Source organism: Ursus americanus, chromosome 15, assembly GCF_024610735.1.
Source record: "Ursus americanus isolate L20-20 chromosome 15, mUrsAme1.1.p, whole genome shotgun sequence".
Taxonomy (NCBI): domain Eukaryota; kingdom Metazoa; phylum Chordata; class Mammalia; order Carnivora; family Ursidae; genus Ursus; species Ursus americanus.
In genome coordinates, this window is record NC_142141.1 from 3,008,473 (window position 1) to 3,034,929 (window position 26,457).

The 26,457-nt window shown below is 37.6% G+C and overlaps 1 protein-coding gene across 1 annotated transcript in view; it reads right to left on the reverse strand.

Moving 5' to 3' along the window:
• The window catches only part of SIMC1 (SUMO interacting motifs containing 1), an 83,841-nt gene that overhangs the window by 10,153 nt on the left and 47,231 nt on the right, over window positions 1–26,457 (reverse strand). Inside the window, exons 5-9 of the mRNA XM_045801988.2 lie at window positions 20,361–20,515; window positions 14,376–14,528; window positions 12,427–12,555; window positions 307–463; window positions 117–201 (exon numbers count right to left, since the gene is read on the reverse strand). Coding sequence (XP_045657944.1) covers window positions 117–201; window positions 307–463; window positions 12,427–12,555; window positions 14,376–14,528; window positions 20,361–20,515 — 679 coding nt within the window. The remainder of the gene's footprint in view (window positions 1–116; window positions 202–306; window positions 464–12,426; window positions 12,556–14,375; window positions 14,529–20,360; window positions 20,516–26,457) is intronic.

Here is a 26,457-nt window from a genome sequence, read left to right on the forward strand (position 1 = left end):
AAGGAACGATGCTTTACTTCGGCTAACAAATTAGAATCCCCCACGTAACTTCGATTCATAACAACGGCTACCGTGAGACTCGCACACAATCTTATTTGTGAACGAGCGCTGCTTACCTCTTAGCACATGCTGGTAACTGGATAACAGGAACTGCAGGTGCTCAACCAGTTCATCCCACGTCTGCCACTGGGTTTTATCCGACTGCGGAGAAGTGAAAGCAGTTGGTAGGAGGTGCCTTCTTCCGTTACATGCTCAAGGGTGAGGGGAAAGGTGTTCAAGGCCTGACTGAGGCAGGGAAGCATGTACCTGACACTTGAGCAGTGATGTGGAATTGTTCAGAAAGTAGAGGGCCTGGGCCAGAGACAAAGGCAGGCGGGTGGGCGTCTCGCAGCTGTGGAGGAATATGATTTCTAACACTTTGCAGCGCAGAAGGTGGCTTTCCATGGTAGTAAAGAACATCTCCCTGCGTGGAGAAGAGAAGGAGGGTTAATCATCACCACTATCACTTCCAGGCACATATACCACAATTCCCCCTGAAAGCTCTAACCTTTGCCCTAAAACAGAGATGGCTAAGAAGGAATAGGATAGAGGCCTACAAAATCACAAAGCTTGTGAACGGGGCAGAGATGGGTTTGTTCATGAATTAACAACTTCCAGAAGGAGGGAAAAGTCTTTGATGTTTGATAAAGAAAAGTTAGGATACATTGAAAAGATTAACTTCATATTATAAGAGAATTAATACTCGGAACAAATATTTCTAAATGTCCACAATGTGCCAGACACTGGCTGGCACAGGAAAGAATATTAAGATAAATAAAAGAAAAAAAAGCTCAAAAAGCTGACTGCTGACCAGAGGCAAAAGGTACTCAACGGGAACCGAAATAAAGTGCAGGGCCAGTGCACGTGTACGCGGGCTGCCTGTGGTGCTCCAGAGATACGCGCAGGAGAGAGTACATTTGTTCAGGGGACTAGAAGTGGCCTTCTAACGGAGAAGGAGGCACGGGACAGTGGTCTAAGAGGAGGAAAATGGCTCAAGGCAGGAGGCATTCCACCAGAGGGGAAAAACCTGGACAAAAAGAAAGAAGTAAAAAATACACAGCTGTGGGCATTGCAGCTTCTTAAATTTCAAGTCTAGGACTTGAGAGTCCCAGAGGGACACTTGCCCTTGACTTTGTCACTTTACCCAGTGCAGGACTTGACCAGCAAAGGTGGGCTACGGCATATCCAGAATCTGAGAGGGGAGCTACAAAACTGCAGCTGTGCTTTGGGAAGGTTAATCAAGCTCATCTTATTTATCGTTTTCTTGGAGTGGGCTCATGCCCAGCATTGAACCCCCACCCTGCCCCAGCCACAAGGTCAACACCTGAGCTGAGATCGAGAGTCAGATGCCTAACCGACTGAGCCACCCAGGTGGCCCTCAAGCTCATTGTTCTAAAAGCAATGTCAACTTCCAAATTATGTTATAAATCTCAGATGCACAGGGTGCATGTCAGGACTGCCCAAAGGTGTTAGCTTAAAGGTCTGTTTGGCAGTTCTTGTCAGGTCTGTGGGTCATAGCAGTTCTGGAAGCACACAGCGTGTGAGCACGTAAGGAGGTACAGCAATTAGGAATACAGCTAGCCCTGATCCAAGAAGTTTTTCTCCTACAACATTTTCCCCCTTTGTAGATTTGCAACATCTGGAAAAATAGGGGGTTCTTTGTGCCACTGCCATTTATAAAAATGATAAATCATAAAGTATCTACTCATTTTTACTTTCTTTTCTCCCTTTCCCTTTTCTTTTGCACCAGGCATATATATTATTTATAGAAAAGCAAAGTTTATCAAGCAAAATGAATATTTTTAACCTTTCCCTCTTACTATTCAAAAGTTTTAAAAAGTCTACAGTATTTGTGAAAATCCATTTTATTTCTTTAATGATTCGAAAAACACCACATACCTTCTCTGACAAATTTTCTTCTTCTTCTTTTTTTTTTTTTTATAGAACTTGAACGCACAACCCCAAGATCAAAACCTGGACTGAGATCAAGAGTCAGATACTTAACCGACTGAGCCACCCAGGTACCCCACAAAATTTCCTTCTTTGATGTAAGGAACTCCAAATGATTACATTTGCAAGATATTCCCCAAATTCTTTTTAAAGTCCAATTTCCAGGGGCACATGGGTGGCTCAGTAGGTTAAACATCCAACTCTTGGTTTCGGCTCAGGTCATGATCTCATGGGTTGTGGGATCGAGCCCTGCATCAGGCTCCATGATCAGTGAGGAGTCTGCTTGAGATTCTCTCCCTCTCCTCCTACTTGTATGCTCTTGCTCTCTCCCAAATAAACAAATAAAATCTTAAAAAAAAAAAAAGTCTAATTTCTACTCTGTATTTGGCCTATTTCTCTCACAGGATGGTTTTTCTATTCAATAACCTTTTATTTCAAACTGTATTTTCTCTTCTAATTTTGTTTCCAGGACCCGTGTTTGTCTTGGTTTTATAATTCACAAGTGTCAAACTCAGAGATATACAAAGGACAAAAAGGTAATTTTAATGCATTGGCCATAGTAGGAAATGGAGGTACAAAATCTATAGCAATTCAAAATTGAATTTCAAAAACAAGATATAGAGGAAGGCTAACAACCAGATTCATAGAATACCTGGTATTGGATTCACCCTCCTGTCACAAACAACTATAAAACTGGAGAAATATATGCAATAATCATTTTCAGGCATTGGACAAGCTGCTTCAAAGTATTGTTACTCTTAAAAGAAGGGAAACAAAAATGGCAAACCCCACATTTATCCCAGATTTCTTATGGGGGGTACTTCCTAAGGCAGAGGAAAGTGTGGGTCCCAAACAGAAAGCAGTGGGCTTTTTGGGCAGAGCAAAAAGAGACTGATGGTCAGGACAGCTGAGGTGGCTGGAATTTGTGTTGCAGGAGGAGGAGCTCAAGAAATGTGTGGTAAGAGGCCCTTGGCACATGTGCAGGAAGAAGCTCGAAAGCCTGAGAGAGAACAGCAACTGGAGGGCTGTGAGCTGAGTGCAGATTCCAGAGATCTCCTGCTGCTGAGAGACCCTGGGGTTTCAATGAGCCAGAGTGCAGAAACCTCACTGAACAGCTTGGGCCTTCAGCTGAGACCCCAAAAAGACTAAGCCTCAAGACTAAGCCCTTCAATAAGGGCTGCTTTAGAACCACCCTTATAAGTCTTAGAAACAAGCCTCAACAGGAAAAAGCTAATCTGCCAGAAAATCCATTGTCTGCCAGAATAAAACTCAATACTCTTTGTTTTTTCTTTTTCTTTCTTTTTTTCTTTCTCCCCCCCCTTTTTTTTTCTCCTCAAGCACCATGGTGCATTTTATTAAAAAAAAAAAAATATATATATATGTATATATGTATATATATAATTAACATATAATGTATTCTTTGTTTCAGGGGTACAGGTCTGTGAAAACTCAATACTTTTTAAAAAAACAGGCAGCAAATTTCAGACCTTCAACAACACAGCATTTATAACATCCAGCATACAGCAAAAAATTACTAGCCAAGGGAAAAAGCAGGAAAATATGACCCATAACCAGGAGCAAAATGTCCAGAGAAATGAACAAACAACATCCAGAGATGCTGGCATTAGTAGACAAGGCCTTTAGAACAGCTATTATAAATACGTTCAAGAGTAACCAACGAACCAACAGACCAAGATGAGTGACTAGGTGGGGACTACCAATCAGCAAAGAGAAACCGAAAACTATAAAAATGAACCAAATGGAAACTCCAGATCTGAAAAATACAACACCTGAAATGGGGGAAAAAAAAAAAAGACCACTTGACAGGCTTAACAGCACATTGGGCACTGCGAAAGAAAAGGTCAGGAATCCTGAAGACTGAAATAGAGAAAAAAAAAAAAAATCAAGACAAAACAAAGCAAAACACCAACAGAAAACATCAGAACCTTAGTGATCTGTGGAACAGTGTCAAGCAATCCAACATACATGTACTTGAATCCCCGAAATAAGATAAGAGTTTGGGGCAAAAAAATTATGGCTAAAATGTTTCAAAATTTGATGAAAAATATCAACTCACAGATTTAAGAAACTCAATAAACCCCAAGCAGGGTAAATGTAAAGAAAACTACACATAGGTATCATGATCAAATTGCTGAAAATCAAAAATAAAGCAGCCAGAGAAAAAAGACACATGACATATAGGGGAGCAACAGTAAGATATTCTAATAACTTCTCATTAGCAAGCCAGGAGAAAATGGAACATCTTTAAAATAAATAAAGAAAAAAACACCTATCAACCTTGAATTTACATCAAGTGAGAACACCATTCCTAAATGAAGGTGCCATAAAAACATTTCCAGATACAAGCTGAGAGAATTTATTAAAAGTAGACCTACACTACAAAAAATAAAAAGTAAGCTCTTTGGGTGGATAAGAAATGACACCAAATGGAACTTGAATCTTCAAGAAAGAAGGAACACCAGAAATGGCAACTGTGTGGGTCCCATGTATGTTTTTTTTTTTTTGGTAATACTACCAAGCAATTAACTCAGTTCTGGTACTGTCTACCTGAAGATAGCATCAGATCCCACAGGTTAGGGGCTTGGTCCCAGGAGACTCCCTCCACCCTCACTTCAGATGCCACTCTCATGTCCAGACTGTCATCTGTGTTTCTGAATGACTGGCTGTAGATCAGAGGTTCCCAGGTCTCTCTCCTCAGGTTCAATTAATTTGCTAGAACGGCTCACAAAACTAAAAAAAATAATTTACTTACTAGTTTACCAGTTTCTCATAAAAGGATGTAACTCAGGGACAGTAGATGGAAGAGATGCATAGGGCAAGGTATGTGGGAAGGGATGAAGCTTCCAAGGTCTCTGGGCTGTCATTCTCCTGGTATCTCCCTGTGTTCACCACCCTGTAAGCTTTCTGAGCCCTGTCCTCTTGGGTTTTCACGGAGGCTTCATTAGATAGGTGTGATGGATTAAATCACTGACCATTTGTAATTAAACTCAATCCCCAGCCCCTTTCCCCATCCTGTAGGTGAGGATGGGGTGGTGGTGGTGGGGAATGGTTGGGAGGTTGGGACACAGTTTCCCCAACCCCCAACCAGCTCCCATTCTTACCCTAGGGGCATTCCAAAAGTCACCTCATTAACATAGTAAAAGATACCTTTATCTCTCCTCACTTAGGAAATTCCAAGGGTTTGGGATGAAGACCAAATATATATTTCTTATTATAAATCACAGTATCACGGTGTGTAAACATAAAAAACCCTCCCCACATCATCTCTTAAATTTATTTTAAAAACTAAGTGTTTAAAACAAAAATATGACTTCATTCTGGAGTTTATACCTATGTAAAAGTAAAATGTATGACAATAAAGCACGAAGGATGAGAGCAGGGTAAATAGAAATACAGTTTTAAGATTCTTACATTATATGTTAAGTGATTTAATATTAATTCAAGGCAGACTATGGTAAGTTAAGGATGCATATTGTAATTCTAAGAACAACCATTAAAAATAAAACATTTGCTGAAAAGTATTTGATCAAATTCAATACCTACTCATAACAAAAACTAGGAGTAAAAGGGAACTTCTTCAACATCAACAAAAAGCCCAACAGCCAGCATCATTATTAATGATGAACTTATATTTTAATCAATAATTACTTAATGAACTGAATGCTTTCCCCTAGATCATTAACAAAGGCAAAGATGTCTGCTTTTACCACTGCTACTCAACATAGTTGTGGAAGTTCTAGCCAGCGCAGTAAGACAAGAAAAGGAAATAAAAGGCATAAAGATTCCAGAAAGGGAGAAATTAAACTGTCCTTATTTGCAGATGACATGGTGACACACATCTGGTTAACAATCCCAAGGAATCTTGGCACAAAAATATTATCCATAAAAGGAAAGTTGATAAGTTGTATTTTATCAACATTTAAAACTTTTGCTCTGTGAAACACCTTGTTTGGAGGATGAAAAGACAAACTACAAAATGGGAGAAAATATTTGCAAACCACAGGTCTGACAAAAATGTAGTATCTAGAATACAGAAAGATTCTCAAAACTCAACAGTAAAAAAGCAAACAATCCATTTAGAAAATGAAAAAAAGACATTTCAGTAAGGAGTTATATAGACGGCAATAAACACACGAAAAGATGTTCAAATTCAATACCCATTAGAAAAATTAAAATGAAAATCATGAGATATCACCACACCCCTATCAGAATGGCTAGAATAAAAAACAGCGGCAACACCAAATGCCGGCCAGGATCACACATATGTTGTTGGTGGGAATATAAAATAGTAGAGCCAGTTTGGTAGTTTCTTAAAAACTAAATGTGCAACTAACATATGATGCAAAAATTGTACTCCTTTGTATTTATTCCAGAGACACGAAGACTTAGGTTCACATGAAAATTTGTATATGAATATTTATAGCAGCTTTATTCATCATAGTCCCAAACTGTAAACAACAGATATCCTTTGGGTAATGGTTAAAAAAAAATCCATGGTACATTCCCACCATGGAATACTATTCAGTAATAAAAAGGGATTAACTATTGATACACATAACGACCTGAATGGATCCCGGGATCGAGCCCCACATATGGCTCCTGCTCAGCGGGAAGTCTGGTTTTTCTTCTGCTCCTCACCCTGTTTGTGCTCTCTCTCTCTCCCAAATAAACAAATAAAAACTTAAAAAAATTCTTGAAATGACAAAAGCATAAAAATGGAGAACAGTTCAGTTTTCAGGGGTTAAGAAGGGGTGGGGTGGAGGGGGGAAGTGTGTATGGCTACAAAATGGCCATGTGAATAATCCTCGTGGTGATGAAAATGCTCTGTATCTTGGCCTGTATCAGTCTCAATATCCTGGTTGTGATATTGCACTATAGTTTTGCAATGTTATCACTGGGGAAACTGTGTAAAGAGTACATGGGGTCTCTCTGCATTAGTCCTTATAACTAATGCAAATATAGAATTATGTCAAAATAAAATTTTAATTAAAAAAAGCTAAGAGCCAATAGGAGAGATAAAATGGAATAATAGAAAATACGTAATCCAAAAGAAGGCAGAAAAAGAGGTAAAAATGAACAAAGGACAAAAGACACACAGGAAACAAATAGCAAGATGATACATATAAAACCAACGATTAAATGTAAATGAAATAAATAACTCCCATTAAAAGGTAGGGATTGTCAGCTGACTAAAAAAACCCAGACTATATGATATTTACAATAAACATACCTTTTTCTAAAAATCTTTAACTTTTTATTCGACTCACAGAAGAGTTGCAAGAATAATACAAAGAATTCCCAAATACCCTTAATACTTTTCACCAAATGCTTATCACATCTTCTTTATCTTTCTGTCTCTTTCAATTTTTTTCTCTGAACTATTTGAGAGTAAATTGTAGACATGATGCCCATTTAACCCTAAATACTTCAGTGTATAATTCCTAAAAACAAGGACATTCTCTTAAATAACCAGATACAATGATCAAAATCAGGAAATTAGTTTTACTACAATACTGTTTTATTATCCACAGTCTTTAATCAGATTTTTTTGTTGTCCTCATAATGCTATTTATAGCAAAAGAAAATTCACAGATTACACATTTGCATTCAGTTGTCTGTTTTTGTAAGTCCTTTGATCTGGGACAGTTCCTAAACTTTACTTTGTCTTTCATGACACTGACATTATTAAAAAGTGCAGGTCAGTTTTTTTTCATAGAATATTTCTCATTTGGGATTTGTCTGATATTTCTCCACAATTAAATTGAAGTTATACATTTTTGGGCAAGAGTACTGCAAGAATTATATTTTGTTTTTCTCAGTGCATCATATCAAAAGGCATATGATGCCAACCTGTCTCATTGTTGGTGTTAACTTTGAACACTTAGTGACTAAGGTAGTGCCTTGACTATAAAGTTATTCTTTTCCCCATTATTAATGAGTATCTTGTGGCAATATATATTGAAATTATGAAAATACCTTGGTATTCCACAAACTTTTGCCATTTTAATATCCACTCATATATGAATTAACTATAATGATGGTTATCAAATAGCATTTTTTCCTAACTCACTGTTTCTTCTTACATTTATTAGTTGGCCTTCAACTGTAAGGAAGAACGTCACTTCTCTTCCTTCCTTCTCGTCAGTATTAGAACTGTAGATTCTTATTTTATTTAATAGTCTTTTACTGTCAATATTTATTTTGATGCTCAAATTATCCCAGATTTGGTTAGGAAGCCCTTTAACTTGACATGTTCTGAACATTCTTTGAACATTTCTTTACTTCTGGCACAAGATGTTCCAGGTTCATCTTGTACTTTTTCCTACCTCAGCTGTGCAATTATCCTTTTCTTCAAGGAACTCTGGTTCCTTTTAGTGTAAATTGGTATTTAGAAACAAAGATCTGGGTACAAGGTGAGCTTACTGCTACTAAGGTGTAATTATTTCTACACTCTCTCAGTGATAGTGGTAGGAAAAAGATATATGAATACACACATACACTCCACCCTCACACATCTGTATCTGTTCCTTTATCTATCTATATTTATTAGAAACCACGAGTTCATATTGATACCTCCAATTCCAATCCAGCACCACAGGGTTCCTTCTATCCTTTCTCCTTTTCATATGTGTACTCTTCTCTGACAGTGAGAAACTTGGCTCTCATTATCCACAATACATTTATCTGCTTAATGCTAGAATACACATAAGGTAGTTTTTGAATTGTTAACTCATACCTCTGTGAAAAAGAAATCTACTAACTATAGTTCAATATTTATATACAGTTCATCTTCTCTTTAGCCTGAGAATACTTAGTCCAAATACTGTGCTTTCAGTTACTTGGACAGATTAGTGGTTGCCAGGGATTGGGGAAGATGGATGGTGTGGCCATAAAAGGAAAGGGATCCTTGTGGTGATGGAACAGTTCTGTACATCTGGATTGTGCTGGTAGTTGTATGAATCTACACATGTGATCACACTGCACACAAATGAGTGCTTATAAAATGGGTGAAATCTGTATATGTTCTATGGATTGTACCAATGTTAATTTCCTGTTAGTGATATTGTACTATAGTTATGTAAGATATAATCACCGGGGAAAACAGGGTGAAGGGTACATAGGATCTCTCTGTATTAGTTTTTGCAGCCTCCTATGAATCCATAATTATTTAAAAATAAAAACTGAAAATAAAGTTACTCGGGCTTGTTCTCCCTTATATTCCTTCCCTCACCCAGCTTTGTTATTTATTAAAACACAGGTTAATTTGTGTCTATATTCCATGTTAGGCCCTCCCTTACTGATATCTCTTTCAATTCCCTTGTTGATTCATTTTCCTTTTTTGAGAATATAAACACTAATATGGTTCCCAAAGCCTAAAAGTTGTAACTATACAAAGAAGTATACTTGGAAGTATTATGCCACCAACACTACAACCATTACCACCATTACTGCTCTGGCCCAGTACCTTTTCTCCTTTCCAACCCATTCCCAGCCACCCCTTGGACGTAAGCAGTTTGATTAGTCTGCCGTTTATCTTAACTTTGTTTCTTTTTTGACAAAAAATCATAATTATGTACCTTTTTAAATTTCTCTTTTCTTACAAAAAGATACATATATTTACTATGCATACTCTTTTGTATTTTGCTTTTTTAACTTAACAATATATTTTGGAAATCAGCTCAGAAATTTTGCTCCTATTTTTAATTTTTATTTTTTTACAGCTGCATAATACTCGATTGTGCAGATGTACTATAGTATTCAACCACTGCCCTATGTATGGGCATTTGGGTTGTCTCTAGTATTTTACAATTACAAACAATGCTGTAGTGAATATCTTACATATCATATTTTCATACTGTTAGAAGGGTGTCTGCAGGGAAAATTTCTAGAAGTGAGATTGTTGGGTCAAGAGGTAAATGTACATTTAGTTTTGTTACATACTGCAAAATTCCTGATAGGCTTGTACCATCTTGCATTCCCACCAGCAATGTGTATCTGCTTTCTTAAAACCTCTCTAATGGAACGTATTTATTATATTTCAAAATTTTTACTATTTAGATGGTGAGAAATGGCATTTCACTGTAGTTTTAATTTATATTTCTTTAAATATGGGTGAAGTTGAACATTATAAGAAAATGAAATTACAGATCAATATCTCTGTAAACACAGATGCGAAAGCCCTTAACAAAATACTGTAAGTGGAATCTGTCAATACACAAAAAGGGTAACATATCACAACCAAGTACAATTTTTTTATTCCAGGAATGGAAGGCTGATTTAACATTAGGAAATTAATCAATGTAATTCATCACATCAGTGGAATAAAGGAGAAAAACTACGATTATCTCAATAGGTACAGAACTTATATTTCACAAATATTAATACTTATTCTTCATATAAACACTCCACTCAATAAACTAGAAATAGAAGGAAGCTTCCTCAATCCGACAGAGGACCCCTATGAAATGTCTACAGTTACCATTACACTTAGTGGTCAAAGACTGAATGCCCCCCTAGGCCAGGAATAAAGCGAGGATGTCTGCTATGATCACCTCTCCAGCATTCTATTGGATTACTAGCCCATATAATAAGACAGGACAGAAAAGCAGAAGGCATATAGATTGGAAAGGAAGATGTTAAACTATTTTTATTTGCAGACAATATGACTGCGTATGTAGAAAATCCTAAGAAAACCACAAAAAATTCCTAGTAGATATAAGTGAATTTAGCAAGGCTGCAGGATTTCTAGATACTATCAATGAGCCACTGGAAAGTGATAGGTCACATGGGTTATGCATTTATCAAAATCCATAGAATACTAATCTAAATTAGTTATATAATTTAATTGCATGTAAATTATACCTAAACTTTAAAGAAAAGTTAAACAAACCAAGGTAAAGGCTATATAAAGTATACACTAGTGTAATTTGGGTGCTTACCACTTTGCTCCTTCTGAGTTTTAAAGTAGGGTCAGACTGTATTCAAATTATTTTTGTCAGTGTTAAGTCTAAATGTGCTTACAGTTACCCGTTCCTTAGATTTCCCACCGTTCATAAGAATCTGGGTTTGAAGGAATGGTATGGGATTTGGACCCAAATGAAATACTCCTGACAAAGTGACACAGCAAGCATGACATTTATGTACACCTCTTCTGGTCTGACCACTATAATATACTGCCTCCTTTGAATAACGAATTTGGGATTAGAAAGTCCTGGTTTTAAATTTGGATTATGAATATAATTAGCTGTGCAAACTTGGATTAATCACTTCACTATTTTGAGTATTTTTCTCATTTGTTAAATTAACATCATAGTTTCAATGAAAATATGAGAGTTAATGTGACAATGACAGGCACATTGCAGGGACCCAATAAATGTTTTTCTTAATCTTAGTGGGGTATTTTCATTAAATCTCGATCACAGTACTATTTGATTTGACATTTTCTTTTAACAGAGGAACCTGAACCGTATAATAGTCTTGGCTGCCAACTGGAAGTTTAGGGGATGGGCATGAGAAGACAGACATAGAGCTGATAGAGATAATAGGGTCACTATTGTACAAAGACTCTCTCATAGTTATTTCCTGTGCTAACAACTATTCATGAATTCATATTCAATCACTTATTTTTTTCCTCTAGATTCTAAAATTACTGAATACAAGGAGGAATCATTGGTCCCAGCCAAGAACTCCATTTCTTTATCTCCTAAGGTAATACTTTACTAATTCATGCTTAGAGGAATTGAGTTCCTTATTCTTACTATCGGATTTATTCTACAGGTCCAACTGTTTTCATTCTTGGCTCACCTCTTCTTCCCCTGATATCGGACATGTCGATTTCATTCACCCATTAAGCCTTTAGTGAACATTTATATCAGGCTCTATGGTTGAGGATCAGGGTAAAGCTGAAACTTGAGGGATGATAAAGTTTTTAGCCAAATGAATCAAGTAAGAAACTGTAGGCTCCAGTTATGGAATCTTGCCTGTTTCAAGAAATTATGCCTTAGTTGCAAATAATTTGTTGAGAACCTCTGTTTTTCAAAAGGTTAAAGAGACAGGAACTATCTCTCCTCCTCTTTTTTTCCCAATTTAACTACTGTTTGGAATTTTCTTTTGAAATTCTGTGCCCAGGGACACCTGGGTAGTGCAGTCAGTTGGGTATCCAACTCTTGGTTTCGGCTTAGGTCGTGATCTCGGGGTTGTGGGATCAAGCCCCAGGTTGGGCTCTGCACTTAGTGCAGAGTCTGCTTGAGTCCCTCTCCCTCTGCCCCTGCCCACCCCTCCACAACCCCCCCTCCCCGCTCATTCTTTCTCTAAAATAAATAAATAAATTCTAAAAAAAAAAAAAAAAGAAAGAAAAGAAAAAGAAAAAGAAATTCTGTTCCCAAAACATAAAACAGAAACAAAACTAAGACTCACCTCTGACTCCTCTCAGGAATGTCCAGCACAAACCCAAACATCATCTCGGCAATTTTATTGGAGCTGCACGTGGGGGTCCTGTCTACTTCTACGGCTATGGACAGCATCCTTTGCAGCTGACACACAATCCTGTGTCCAGAACATAGAACACAGGTGAGTGGGAGAATCTGGCAAGGAGCCACCCGGCTGGCTGGGAGCTCCCCACCTGTGTACTAAAGGATCTTGTAAAGCACATTCCAGGTCAGAGAGAACTACTCAAGCCATCGGCATACTTTTATTTAGCAATTTCACCTATCTGAATCCCTCTTGCCAGATCATACTATCTGAACCTCTCAGAACCCGTGGTTGAGCTGTAAAAGCAAGCTACTTTTAAACTCAAAAATAGAAACATCTGATCTTAAGGATCTAGAGAACTTTAAGGATCATCTAACCTATAACTTCTTTATTTTCCAGATGAAAAAACAGGTCCAGAATGACTATCAGTTATTCGAATTTCTTTGATACATGAAAAAATACATATTTACCATATGGTTTTCCTGTCACTGGTTCCTTTACAATTATCTTTTACTAAGTTCAGTCTCAGACCTAAATGTGGGAGAAAGCCAGGCTGATGTGGCAGAAAGAATCTAGGCTACCCCTCAGAAAGATGGGCCTGGCCTGAAGTCAGCCTTTTTTAACATGCATTATTATTTGTGATGGAAGAAAGGGCTGTTTTCAGAAAATCTGCAGTCAGTAACACAATACGTGGCCCAGGGGCTTTGGCATCCGATTCTGGCTCTGCGATGACAAACTGGTCAACTTTTGACAAATTACTAAACTGCTCTGAGCCCAGTCTTCTCATCTCTAAAACAGGGGGAATAACACCACTTACTTCATCAAGTTGTGAGTGCCGTGTAACGTACTTGGCAGATGCACACTCATTAATGGTAAATGGTAGTGCCTGTTGTTAACATCACGATAAACTGACTTTTAGAGGGCTTTATTTTTATTTCTAGCAATATTTACTTATAATAAGTAATAGTGATAATTTAGATTTTAATAAAGGTTTTCTTCCATTGAAGAAATAGTGTCTGCCTCTCTCTTGGGTCTATATACTTGGGATGTAGGATAAGCATACCCTAGGGCCTCCCCCACTCTGTCAAGCAAATGCTTTATTGTTCTAAACATTCTCCCTTTAGATACAAGATTGTCTCTTAAATCAGTTAAAACCCATAGGCCTTATATGAAAATCGGATTGGTGCAACTAGATTATAAAATAGTGTTGTGAATTTAGGCACAAATGCTGTATTTGAAGTATCAAGTGTGACTGGCTTTTAACAATACGACTGACAAGGAATAGGAGGTTACTTGTGCAAGGACAGTTCTGGATCCTGAAATCCTGGCATCTCTCAGAAAATGCCAAAACCACTCTAACCCCATAAAAGAAATGCTAGGACTCTCTTTTCAGTGTGGTCTGAGGTAACAGGGCCCTCCCTGGTCTGAGCCATTGCTGTTATAACGTGTTGGAATCTGTGGGTTAAACTGCTATTCTTCTCCCAGGACTGGAGGAGAGACACGAAGGTCCTTGAGGACTAGAGGCTGCTGGGACACCCACTATCCATGACTCCTTCTCTTCCATCAGTGGTCAGCTGAAGTGATGAGTAGCTGTGACCCTGTACTGTCTCTTGGAATACAGGAAATGGAATATCCTAGCTTTTGTTTCACTTCAACTTTGCAAACTTACGTTCACTTAGTGAAGTCCTATTCATCTGAAAGGGAAAGCATCTGCTTTTGTTTAACTTTGACATTAGAATTTAGCCTGCAGCTGAACTAAGATAGTCTTTAGTAAGAATCAGCCTATATTACAAGGGCTTGTTAATTTTGTGGAAACTTCTATTAGGAATGCTGCTGTTCTCTAAAGCAATAAATCCCAACAGCCCTGGGAAAGACAACTTGTGCCTGCCCCTTACAGCTGACTGGTGTTCCTTGTCAGGCTGGGCTGGGGAGAAGGATGGCTACTGCTGGCCTTCAAGATTCCTGTTCCTGAAGAGGTTTGATTCCCATTTGGGGGCTGAGTTAATCCGTCTTCAGTTACTACTCTGACCAACCACTTGATGACATCCCTGCAATGGAAAAAAGATAAGAAAAAAATTTTTAAACTTGTGTCTTATTGTATGGTCCTCAAAACTGCAGCCTTAACCTGGTCTCTGAGGCCCCTAGATTTCAAAGGCAACAAAGAGGGTTCTTAGGTGATTGTCAATATTTAAACAAGTCTAATGGAAACCCTACATTTAATTGCATTAAGGTTACAAAAGCTAATGAAATATTGACATTTTTCTGAGTTGTTATTGAAAGGTACCTCTGGGGTCAAAGAGTACTATCTGTGGCTTCCTGATTAGGAACTTGAATTGAGCAGATGGAAAGTCAGACTGGATGACCACAGAGATCCTTACTGGCTTTCTATGATTAGGTGTCATCTACTAATGCTAATAACTGAGGTTTAGAGTATGTGCAGTGGAGTCATACTTTATGCAGGGTGAAGGCCCCAAAAGTCAGTAAGGTAAAAATATCTCACATAGTCAAAATTACTTTTGATGATCACTTAGGTAACCCAGGTAAAAATGGTGGATTTAATACACACTTCTAATTTTGTTCCCTCCTAAAATCCCACTGATGCTAGAGTAAATAATTCTTTTAAAAATCCACAAGGAAGAGGAGAAAAGGAGGGGAGACAACAACAGTGAAATTTTAGAAGATGGAAGGGAAATGAAGTATAATCACAAAATAGAATATTACATAGTAGTGAAAATGAGTAAGCTACAGTGATAAGTAAGAGTATGGACAAACCTTTGTACTCTATAATATAAAATGAAAAATAAAGGTCCCAACAGATTATGTATAGCATGATATATTTTAATATACAGCTGAAAGGAACTAAAATATAAACGTATACTTTATGGGAACACATTTAGTTACAATAAAACTACATAAAAACAGAAAGGAAATGATGAACATACAGAATGTTGATCACTTGGGGTGCAGGAAGGTACAAAAGTAGGTGATAGGGGGATGGACGTATGATTAGATGCAGGTAATTGTTAAGGTCCCAGCCTTTGATTTGGGGGGTGGGTTAAGAGATGCTCATTACAAAATCAAAAGTAACCAATTAACTAGATAAGGTAAGTATGTCATGCTTTTTTTTTTAAGAGAGGGAGAGAGGTTGGGGGGCAAAAGGAGGGGGAGAGAAAGAATCTTAAGCAGGCTCCATGCCTAGCATGGAGCCTGTTGTGGGGCTCAATCTCACAACCCTGAGATCATGACCTTTGCTGAAAATCAAGAGTCTGACGCTTAACCACCTTGCCACCCAGGTGCCCCTTTAACGATGATTCTTTTTTTTTTTTTTAATTTTCATTTTTTTAAATTAACATGCAATGTATTATTTGGGGTACAGGTCTGTGATTCGTCAGTCTTATACAACACCCAGTGCTTACCACAACACATACCCTCCCCAATGTTTAAGGATGATTCTTTTTTTTTTTGGTGTTTTTATTTTATTTTTATAATAATTTTTTATTATATTATGTTAGTCACCATACAGTACATCCCTAGTTTTTGATGTAAAGTTCCATGATTCATTACTTGCATATAACACCCAGTGCACCATGCAATACGTGCCCTCCTTAATACCCATCACCGGCCTATCCCAGTCCCCCACCCCCCTCCCCTCTGAAGCCCTCAGTTTGTTTCTCAGAGTCCACAGTCTCTCATGCTTCATTCCTCCTTCTGTTTACCCCCCCTTTCTTCTTCCCTTTCTTCTCCTACCGATCTTCCTACTTCTTATGTTCCATAAATGAGTGAAACCATATGATAATTGTCTTTCTCTGCTTGACTTATTTCACTTAGCATTATCTCCTCCAGTGCCATCCATGTTGCTGCAAATGTTGAGAAATCGTTCTTTTTGATGGATGAGTAATATTCCATTGTATATATGGACCACATCTTCTTAATCCAGTCATCTGTTGAAGGGCATCTTGGTTCTTTCCACGATTTGGCTATTGTGGACAATGCTGCTATGAACATTGGGGTGCATATGGCCCTTCTCTTCACTACGTCTGTATCTTTGGGGTTAATCTATGACTTTAGCAAAGGGATGGATTTTAACTGACTTTGTAGAATTGAGAAAGCTGAATCCTAAACCAGCAATAGAGAAGAGCAATCCTATTTAATCCAATCTACCAAAAAAAAAAAAAAAAAAGAATCTTCAATAAGCTGTGCAAATGGCAGTGCAGAGCTTCTCTGAAGGAGAGTGAAAGGATATAAGGGAAAATAAGTGTAATGGTTTGTAAGCTCTTTAAGAAAATTTTAGACTCTAAACTACAGGTTAACATTGTGGAAAGAGAAAACAGAGGGTTTCTGGACTAGGATACCAGGCACAGCTGGGAGGCAAGGGCATCAAAGCATAACAGTGGCACGAAGTGAACATATGCATGCTCAACAGAGACCCTTGCTATTTTCCCACACTTGTCTTCCAAAAACCTGGCATCCCAGTCTTTACCCTTTATGTGGGAAGCTGGAAGTCTTCTCTGAAAAACCCATCCAGCCCAAGAGGAAAGACCTGAAGACACTGACAAGGTACTTTCTAAGAAACGGGCAGTCAGTTCCACCTACAGGGAAGTACAGAAATGGCAAGTCCTCCCATGTGCTCAGAGCGTCCATGAGCAGTTCACTCTGTCACCCTTAAACTTGGCTAGACCACCAAGGTTTACCAGACATTTATGGAAATATTCTACTATGAGAGATAGAGAGATGAAGACCAAAATAACTAAAACCAACTCTCCCCTCCCCCTAAAAAAAGCAACTTGGGAGAAAATAAGACTATGCAGAGAATAAATAAAAACAAAAGCCATCATTAGTATGATCAAGGATATGAGAATGTATGAATCCATGAAAGAAGAAAACAAGAACAGAATAATATTTATTAATTTTAAAAAGGAATATTTAGAAACAAAGGGGGACAAGCCCTTAGAAATTAAAAACATAGTAACAGAAATAAAAACTCTATTTTCAGGAAAAAAGGATATTTCTAGACTCAATTCCCAGAACAATGGATGAATAAAGATTTACAATAAGCATACTGGGCAAAAAAGAGGATTCTAACAATTTTCAGAGGAAAAAATTAGGGCATATACAAAGAATCAGTAATCAAAGTAACTTACGGCTTCTTAACAGCCATTGTGGAAGCTAGAAGAAAATGGAAGATTTCCTTCAATGTTCTGTAGAAAAGTTATTTCTAATCTAAATACTTATACTGTTATCAATCAACATATGGGAAGATAAATATTTTCAGACATATAAGATCTCAAAAATTTTACTTCCCACTTTCATTTCTAAGAAGCTACTGGAGACTGATCCATCAAAATGAGGGAGTAAACCAAGAATGAGAAGATATAGGACAAACAGAAGATCCAACTTTGGAAATAGGTAAAGGAAATTCTCACCTTTATGATAATAAGTGGCAAACAGAACAACCAATCCAGACCAAAGAAGACTACCCACTGCACACAAACATCTTGAGGGGACATTTAGACCAAACAGAGAATTTGGGGTTGACCTCCAATATGCACAAAGAATACAGGGGAACTAAAAATAAGGCAATTATTAACTCTAAGGAAACATAAAGGTGTGAATGAAAGGAAACGTAATCATAGTTCAGTACTTGGCTCAACTCTGACTAGCATACACAGTCCTAAAAATAGAAACATGGAACATTGATCTGAAGAAAATTATGATATAAATCAATTAATAGTATGGGGGCTGGGAAATATGTGTGTCAGGGAGGAGAGGGGGAGGAAAAAGAGCTAACTTCTTATCCTTCATATGGAAAGTCAACAAATAATAGCTAATCATGAAAAATCAAGAATTAGCAACACAAGCATGTTATTTAGTCATATACAGGTAAATATCCAAAAAATGACTTAAAAGAGTAAAGTGATTACTCTTGCGGGAAAGGAAAATGCAGGTGAGCGGACTTGGCAACGAATGTATTTCTTAAATTTTATAGAACTAGTTTACTCGTTGTATGCACAGTTAAAAAAAAGTAAGTCCCATAAGAAAGGGTAATACAGAGATTGACTTGTTGTCTCTCCCTCTTTTTAAAAACTCCCATCTTTGAGACAAGTAATAACAAATGCTGGTGAGGACGTGGAGAAAAGGGAATCCTCATGCACTGCTGAGAATGTAAATTGGTACAACCACTGGGGAAACAGAATGGAGGTTCCTCAAAATTTAAAAATAGAAATACCATTACGATCCAGTAATCCCACTAAGTATTTAAAGAAAATGAAAACACTAATCAAAAAGATATATGTACCTGTTCTGTATGGATAGATGTTTTTGTGACTTGTCCCACATAACAGACTATCTGTACCTGCATGTACACAGGCAGGCTGAGGAATGTTGTTTGTGAGACTCGTGCTGTGTGAATAACCTTGGGAGCCTGGTTGTTTGAAATACATTATCTGGCCTCCAAGCCACAAATGCCTATCTTTAAACCTTAAACCAAAACACTCTGCATGGTACGAAGTTGAAATGAAAGCAACTGACATGACTGGATCAAGTAGGTCTGATTCTCCCGTCTACCCTCAATCCAATGCCTACACTCACAAAGCGGAATGGTTGCTAGAGTCGCTCTCATTAATTAAATTGTTATTTTTCTATTTAAAACCCAACTATGCTATCCTGTGCTCTTTGTAGATTCTCTACTTACTGATTTTCTGTCCTACAATAATTAACATTTAAGCTACATAAAATGCCACATCTAGGAAAATGAATACGGCCATGCAAACTAAGTGGGGAAGCTGGCTGATGCTCAAAACAATATGAAGCTTTCTCCTTTTTTATTAAAGCAGTTATAATAGTCACTATCCCATACTGGCCCATAGAAAACTATTTTTAACAAACATGCAAGAACATATGGGAATGTAAATATGAATGCAAGAGTTCCAATGATGCTGGTAAAAAAAGGATGCTGTACCTTAGTCTGGTGAGAACCATTTCCAAAAAAGCAAGGTTGCAGTTCCAGGAGGAAAATTCCAGCCTGAGATCACCACCCTAGAAATCACATTTTCTCCCACTGATATAAGGATATGGTTATCTCCCTGCTCTGAAGCTTCCAGAAGCTCTCTCTTGCCCTGATTCTACAAAAAGAATACATGCTTGCCAGCTACCATTTTTTTATAATAATTTTTTATTATATTATGTTAGTCACCATACAGTACATCCCTAAATTTTGATGTAAAGTTCCATGATTCATTACTTGCAAATAACACCCAGTGCACCATGCAATACGTGCCCTCCTTACTACCCATCACCAGCCTATCCCATTCCCCCCCCCCACCGCCCCGAAGCCCTCAGTTTGTTTCCCAGAGTCCACAGTCTCTCATGGTTCATTCCCCCTTCTGTTTACCCCTCCCCCCTTTCTTCCTCCCTTTCTTCTCCTACCAATCTTCCTACTTCTTACGTTCCATAAATGAGTGATTTTGTACTGTATTGTTACCATGTGACCTATTATCATATATTTCTTCTCAGAAACTAGTAGTGACAAATGAGAGTTATCTTGAGTTACTCAGGGAGATGGAAATAAATTGAGGTTTATAAAAGCTGTGAAAACTTTTACACAAGTTAAGGTATCCCCTTGGGTCTCCTGAGGCTGTCTGGACAATTCTGAAATACACCAAAGGACATCAGATGGTCTTGAGAAAAACCATGAAGGCTGCAGTGCCTGACACACAGCTGGTACAGAGAGATTTTCTTTTAGAATCATCTGTTGTTTTAATATGTATCCCTGTTACACTACTGAGTGACTATAGTCTCAACCACCCAATGTTCTCGAGCCTTGAGTAGCTGCCCACCTACGGCCCCGACCTCCCATCACCCCTGGGCTCAGGGCTGGTTACCTGACATTGTGGGGCTGCTTGTCGCAGGACAGCACAGTGCTTGCAATGGACTGCTGCAGGTGCTGTCGCTGCCTCCTCAGGATCTGCTGGAAGTCATCTTCCAGGGTCTGTACCACATAACGCAGAAAAAGGACTCGCCCAGGCAGATTCTGTCCCTGTGGGAGAAAAAAATGAGAAGGATTTCCTCGCAATTTCCTGATGACAGTGAGTCTTGGGCTCTCATCAATATGAAGTCCAAGGGAAGGCCATGTGTCAACAAGTATGTCTGTACCTAAAAGAAGTTCCGGAGAGACAGCAGGTGGTCGAGGTTATTACAAAACAGGGAAAACAGGGCAGTCCTGGAGTCTAGCGGCTCAGGACTATGGAGTTTCTAATTTTAAGAGATAGATAGTTACGAGAAGTCCCTCCCTCACTGAACTCGACTATCAGTCTCAGGATAAACCCCAAACTGTGGCTATCAGACCAGAGAGACAAAAACTGGTTCCTAAATGACCCTGTTGAGCTGCTGGATCAAGCAACCATGATGTCCACACCACTGCTAAACTTCTAGTAACATGAGCTGATGCATATCCTTATTGTTTTAGCAAGTTGGAGTTGGATTTTGTTACAGGTGAAATGATCCTGAGAAAGCCCAACCTATGCAGATAAAGAACGTGGGCTCTGCTGGCACACAGACCTTATGAATTTATTTTTGTTTGATTGTTTTAAACTCAGATCCACACCTTATTCAACTTGCCCTTCTGAGTCGCAGTGTCTTTGTGATTTACATGGTGATAACTATAACCTACCAAAACCAGTGTAAGTACCCGTGACACAACAAGCAGACATGCACCATTTGTTGGTTTCCCTTTACTGGGAGACAAGTACTGGGACCTAGGCCCAGGAGCTCAGGCTTTGAAAATTTGAAGAATAAGGCCCCAAACTATGTCTGGACTCTTTAGGAACTTTTCAAATACTAGGGGGGTAGGCATATACTCTGAGAATATACACTCATGGACTAGGGTATGGTTTAGTCAACAGGAAAAAGAATGACCATTTTAAGCACAAACAATTTCTTTCTTTTTAAAGAGGAGGTGGGGATAGATAACTTTGTCTTCCAAATGTGTATATTTTTTCTCTAATCCTTATTAACTGGTGCAAATGATTTTTTAAAAATCAAGTACTTGTGCTAGATTTATGATGGAAGTCTTCCACTAACACCACTCTCTGCTACTGCTTGCCCCCTGCAGTACCCTAGGGGAAATTTTAAACTCCTTCTTCTGACAGTTACCCTAAACATCTCTAAAAAAATGCTCTGATCACTAGTTCTTGATTTATCAACTTTAGACATTACCTATTGGCTTCTGCTGTGCCAGAGAGGATTTAACTCACTTGTGCCATTTCCCTGCTTCTTTTCCTAAAATAACTATCTCAATTTATGTTCCATCATCAATAGATAGTATCTCTTGACTCCCCACTTGGGAAGATAAAGATGTTATAGCAGCCCTACTGTTCTCAGAGATCCTAGCCCTTTTTTCATCTCCTGATCTTTATCTTCTACGCTATTTGTTTTCCACTGTCAAGGCTGATAAAATTGTCTTCTGTGCTTTGTATATAAATTGATTCTAAATATTATAACTACATAGTGTTTACAGTATGAGGACTATGTTAAAATTATTTACTATGGCACAGGGGAGAGATTCTGCTGGCTGTGCTTTTGAGAGAGAGAAAGAGCTGGGTTACAAGGCCTTTCCTGTGGGGACTAGCAGCCTTCCATGGACTGATGATGGAAATCCATACAGTAGTATACTAAGAAAATCATTCCTTTCTTGTGAAGCTTTTTGATTTTCCTCAAGTTTCTTTTTTTTATCCTCCTTACATTGCCTACAATAAACACTTTACTTCTTTCAGCTCCTCAAGAATGGTGTTGAATCTTGAGAATACCCTTCTTTTCCATTTTTTTCAATTTTAACAACTTTATTGAAAAACCTTAAAAATTCACCCATTTTAAATGTACAATTCAATGATTTGTTGTAAATTTATTGGGTTTGGCAACTATGACTATCAATTTTTAGAACATCTTCATAGGGGTGCCTGGGTGACTCAATTGGTTAAATGTCCAACTCTTGGTTTCAGCTCAGGTCATGATCTCATGGGTCATGAGATTAAGCCCTGCGATGGGTTCCACGCTCAGCGTGGAGTGTGCTTGAAAATTCTCTCCCTCTGCCTCTCCCCCTACTCATGAGTGCTCTCTTATTCTAAAATAAATAAATCTTAAAAAAAAGAACATCTTCATAACTGAAATAAGATCCCTCATTCCTGTTTACAGTTAATTCCCATCCCCACCTCTAGCCCCAGGCAAACACTCCTCTACTTTCTGGCTCTACTGATTTGCCCTTCTGGACATTTCATATATGCAGAATTATACAGTATGTGATCTTATGTATGTGGCTTCCTTTTACTTAGCTTAATGTTTTTTTAAGGTTTGTCCATGTCATAGCATGTATCAGGAGCTCATGTTTTTAAATTACTGAATAGTATTTCCATGTATAAATATACCACATTTTGTTTATCCATTCAACTGTTGATGGACGTTTGGCTTGTTTCCACTCTTTGGCTATTATGAATAATGCTGCTATGAACATTCACATATAAGCCTTTATTAGACATATATTTTCATTTTTGGGGGGGGGTCAGTCCCTGGAAGTGGAATAGCTGGGTCATATAGTAATTTTATGTTTAATTTTTTAAAGAAACTGCCAAACTATTTTCCAAAGTGGCTGTACCATTTACATTCCCACCAGCAATGTATGGGACTTCCTGTATCTCTACTTTCTTGGCAACACTTGTTATTGCCTGCTTTCTTTTTAAAATTTTTAAACATTGTGGTAAAAAACATGCAACAAAGTTTACTATTTTAACCATTTTTAAGTGTATAGTTTAGTATTGTTAAGCATATTCACATAGCTGTGCAACAGATCTCCAGAACTTTTCCATCTTGCAACATGAAACTCTATACACGTTGAACAATAACACCCAATTTTCCCCTCCCCCTAGCCCCTGGTAACCAACATTCTATTTGTTTAAAAAATTTTTTTTTAATTTAAGTAGGCTCCATGCCCAGCATAGAGCCCAATGTGGGGCCCAACACAGGGCCTGAACCATGACCCAGAGATCAAGACTCCCATTTGTTTTTTATGTTAATATGTCTACTACTACAGACACCTTGGGTACATCAAATTATATGCTGTCTTTTTGTGACTGGCTTATTTCACTCTGTCTTCATTATGCTACCATCCATCTTGTAGCATATGGGAGGATTTCCTTCCTGTTTAAAGCAGAATTAATATTTCATCTTATCTGTATACACCACATTTTGTTTACCTAGTCATCTGTTGGTGGACGTTTTGGTTGCTTCCACTTCTTGGCTATTGTGAATAATGCTGCTATGAACATAGGTGCGCAAATATCTCAAGACCCTTCTTTCAATTCTTTTACATATATACCCCTGTGGGAATATGTGAAGTGGGATTGATGGATTGTATGGTAATTCAATTTTTAATTTTTTGAAGAACCACCATATAGTCTTCCATAGTGGCTGTACTATTTTATAATCCTACCCACAGTGGGCAAGTGATCTAATTTCTCTACATCCTTGCCACTACTTATTTTCTGTTAAAAATTTTTGTTTTAATAGTACCCATCCTGATGGGTGTGAAATGATAAATCATTGTACTTTTGATTTGCATTTCTCTGTGATTAGTGATGTTGAGCATCTTTTCATATGCTTATTGGCCATTTGTATATCACCTTTGGAAAAATGTCTATTCAAGTCCTTTGCCCTTTTAAAAATCAGGTTATTTTGTTGTTCAATTTTCCCTTTAATTTTGTCAGTTTTGTAGTAAAATGTTTAAAGGTTGTTGAGTTATAGTTCTTTATATATTCTGGATATTAACCCCTTATCAGATATGTGATTTAAAAAAAAAAGATTTTATTTATTTGACAGACAGAGAGAGCACAAATGGGGAGCAGCAAAGGGAGAGGGAGAAGCAGGCTTCCCACTGAGCAAGGAGCCCAATGTGGGGCTTGATCCCAGGACCCTGGCATCATGACCTGGGCTGAAGGCAGATGCTTAACCAACTGAGCCACACAGGCGACACCAGATATGTGATTTTAAAATATTTTCTCCCATTCCATAGACTGCCTTTTCACTCCTGTGTTCTCTCATGCACAGAAGTTTTAAACTTTGATATAGTTCCATTTGTCTATTTTTGCTTTATTTGCTCATGTCTTTGGTGTCCTATCAGAGAAAACAATGCCAAACCCAATGTCATGAAGCTTTCCCCCATATTTTCTCCTAAGAGTTTTATAGTTTTTGGTCTGATGTCGGAGATCTTTCTTCCATTTTGAGTGAATTTTTGTATATGGTATTAGATAAGGTTCCAACTTCATTCTTTTGCATATGGCTATCCAGTTTTCCCAAAACCATTTGTTGAAGAGACTATTTTTTCCCCCATTGAATGGTCTCACAAAATTTTTAGGGTGTTCTCCATTTTATTCCACATGTCTATGTGTCTGTCTTTAGGAGATTACCACACTGTTTTGATGACTGTAGCTTTGTAATATATTTGAAATCAACAAATATGAATATTCCAACTTTGTTCTTCTTTTTCAAGATTGTTTTGGCTATTCAGGGTCCTCTGAGATTCCATATGAATTTTAGGATAGATTTTTCTATTTCTGCAAAAAGTGCTGCTGGGATTTTGATAGGGACTATGCTGACTCTATGGATTACTTTGGGTACTATTGACATCTTAACAATATTAATTTTTTCAATCTAGGAGCATGAGATATCTTCTAATTTATTTATGTCTTCTTTATTTTCTTTCAGTAATATTTTGTAGTTTTTAGTGTACAAATTGTTCATCTCCTTGGTTAGGTTACCCCTAAGTATTTTATTGTTTTTGATACTTTTGTTAATAGAATTGTTTTCTTAATTTCCTTTTCAGATTGTTAGTATACAGAAATGCAGTTGATTTTTCTGTGTTGATTTTGTATCCTGCACCTTTGCTGAATTTGTTTCTTAGCCCTAACAATTTTTCTGTGTGGAATCTTTAAGGCTTTCTTCATATAAGATCATGTTATCTATGAACAGAGATAATTTTGCTTCTTGCTTTTCAATTTGGATGTCTTTTATTTCCCTTCCTTGCCTAACTACTTTGGTTAGAACTTCCAGTACTATGTTGAATCGAAGAAAAAAAAGCAAGTATCCTTACCTTATTTCCTGATCTTAGAGGAAAAGTTTATTTTACCACTGAATATGATGTTTGCTGTGGGTTTTTCCATAAAGTGCTTTTATGAGGTAGTTTCCTTCTAGTCCTGTTTGTTGAGAGTTTTTATGATGAAATGTGTTGAATTTTGCAAATGCATTTTTTGCATCGAGACGATCATGTGGTTTTTGTCCTTCATTCTGTTAATGTAGTGTATTTCATTGATTTATTTTTCTATATTGAACCATCCTTGTACTCCCAGACAAATCCCACTTGATTATGATGTATAATCCATATGATATGGTGTTGAATTTGGTTTGCTAGTATTTTGCTGGGGATTTTGCATCAGTGTTCATAAGGGATATTGGTCGGCAGTTTTCTTCTAGTGTCTGTACCTGGCTTTAATATCAGGGTGATGCAGGTTTCACAGAATGAAGATACTTTATATGATATCTACCTTTTAAAATCTACTGGGACTTAGTGGCCTAACATATGGTTTATCCTGAAATATGTCCCATGTGCACTAAGAAGAAGGTGCATGCTGTGGTTGGTAGCATATTCTGCATGTAACTGTTAGATCTGGTTGGTTTATTGCATTGTTTAATTTTTTCTCTTTCCTTACCTATCTTCCATTCTGGTTATTCTATTCATTATTGAGAGTGGGGTATTGAAGTCTCCAATTATTAATACAGAACTGTCTATTTTCCCCTTCAATTCAGTCAGTTTTTGTTTCATATCTTGATAGTCTAACTTTAGGTACATAAATATTTATGACTATTATATCTTAAGCTGCACTGAACCTTTTAGGTAATATATAATGTCCTCCTTTGTCTCTTATAACATTTTCT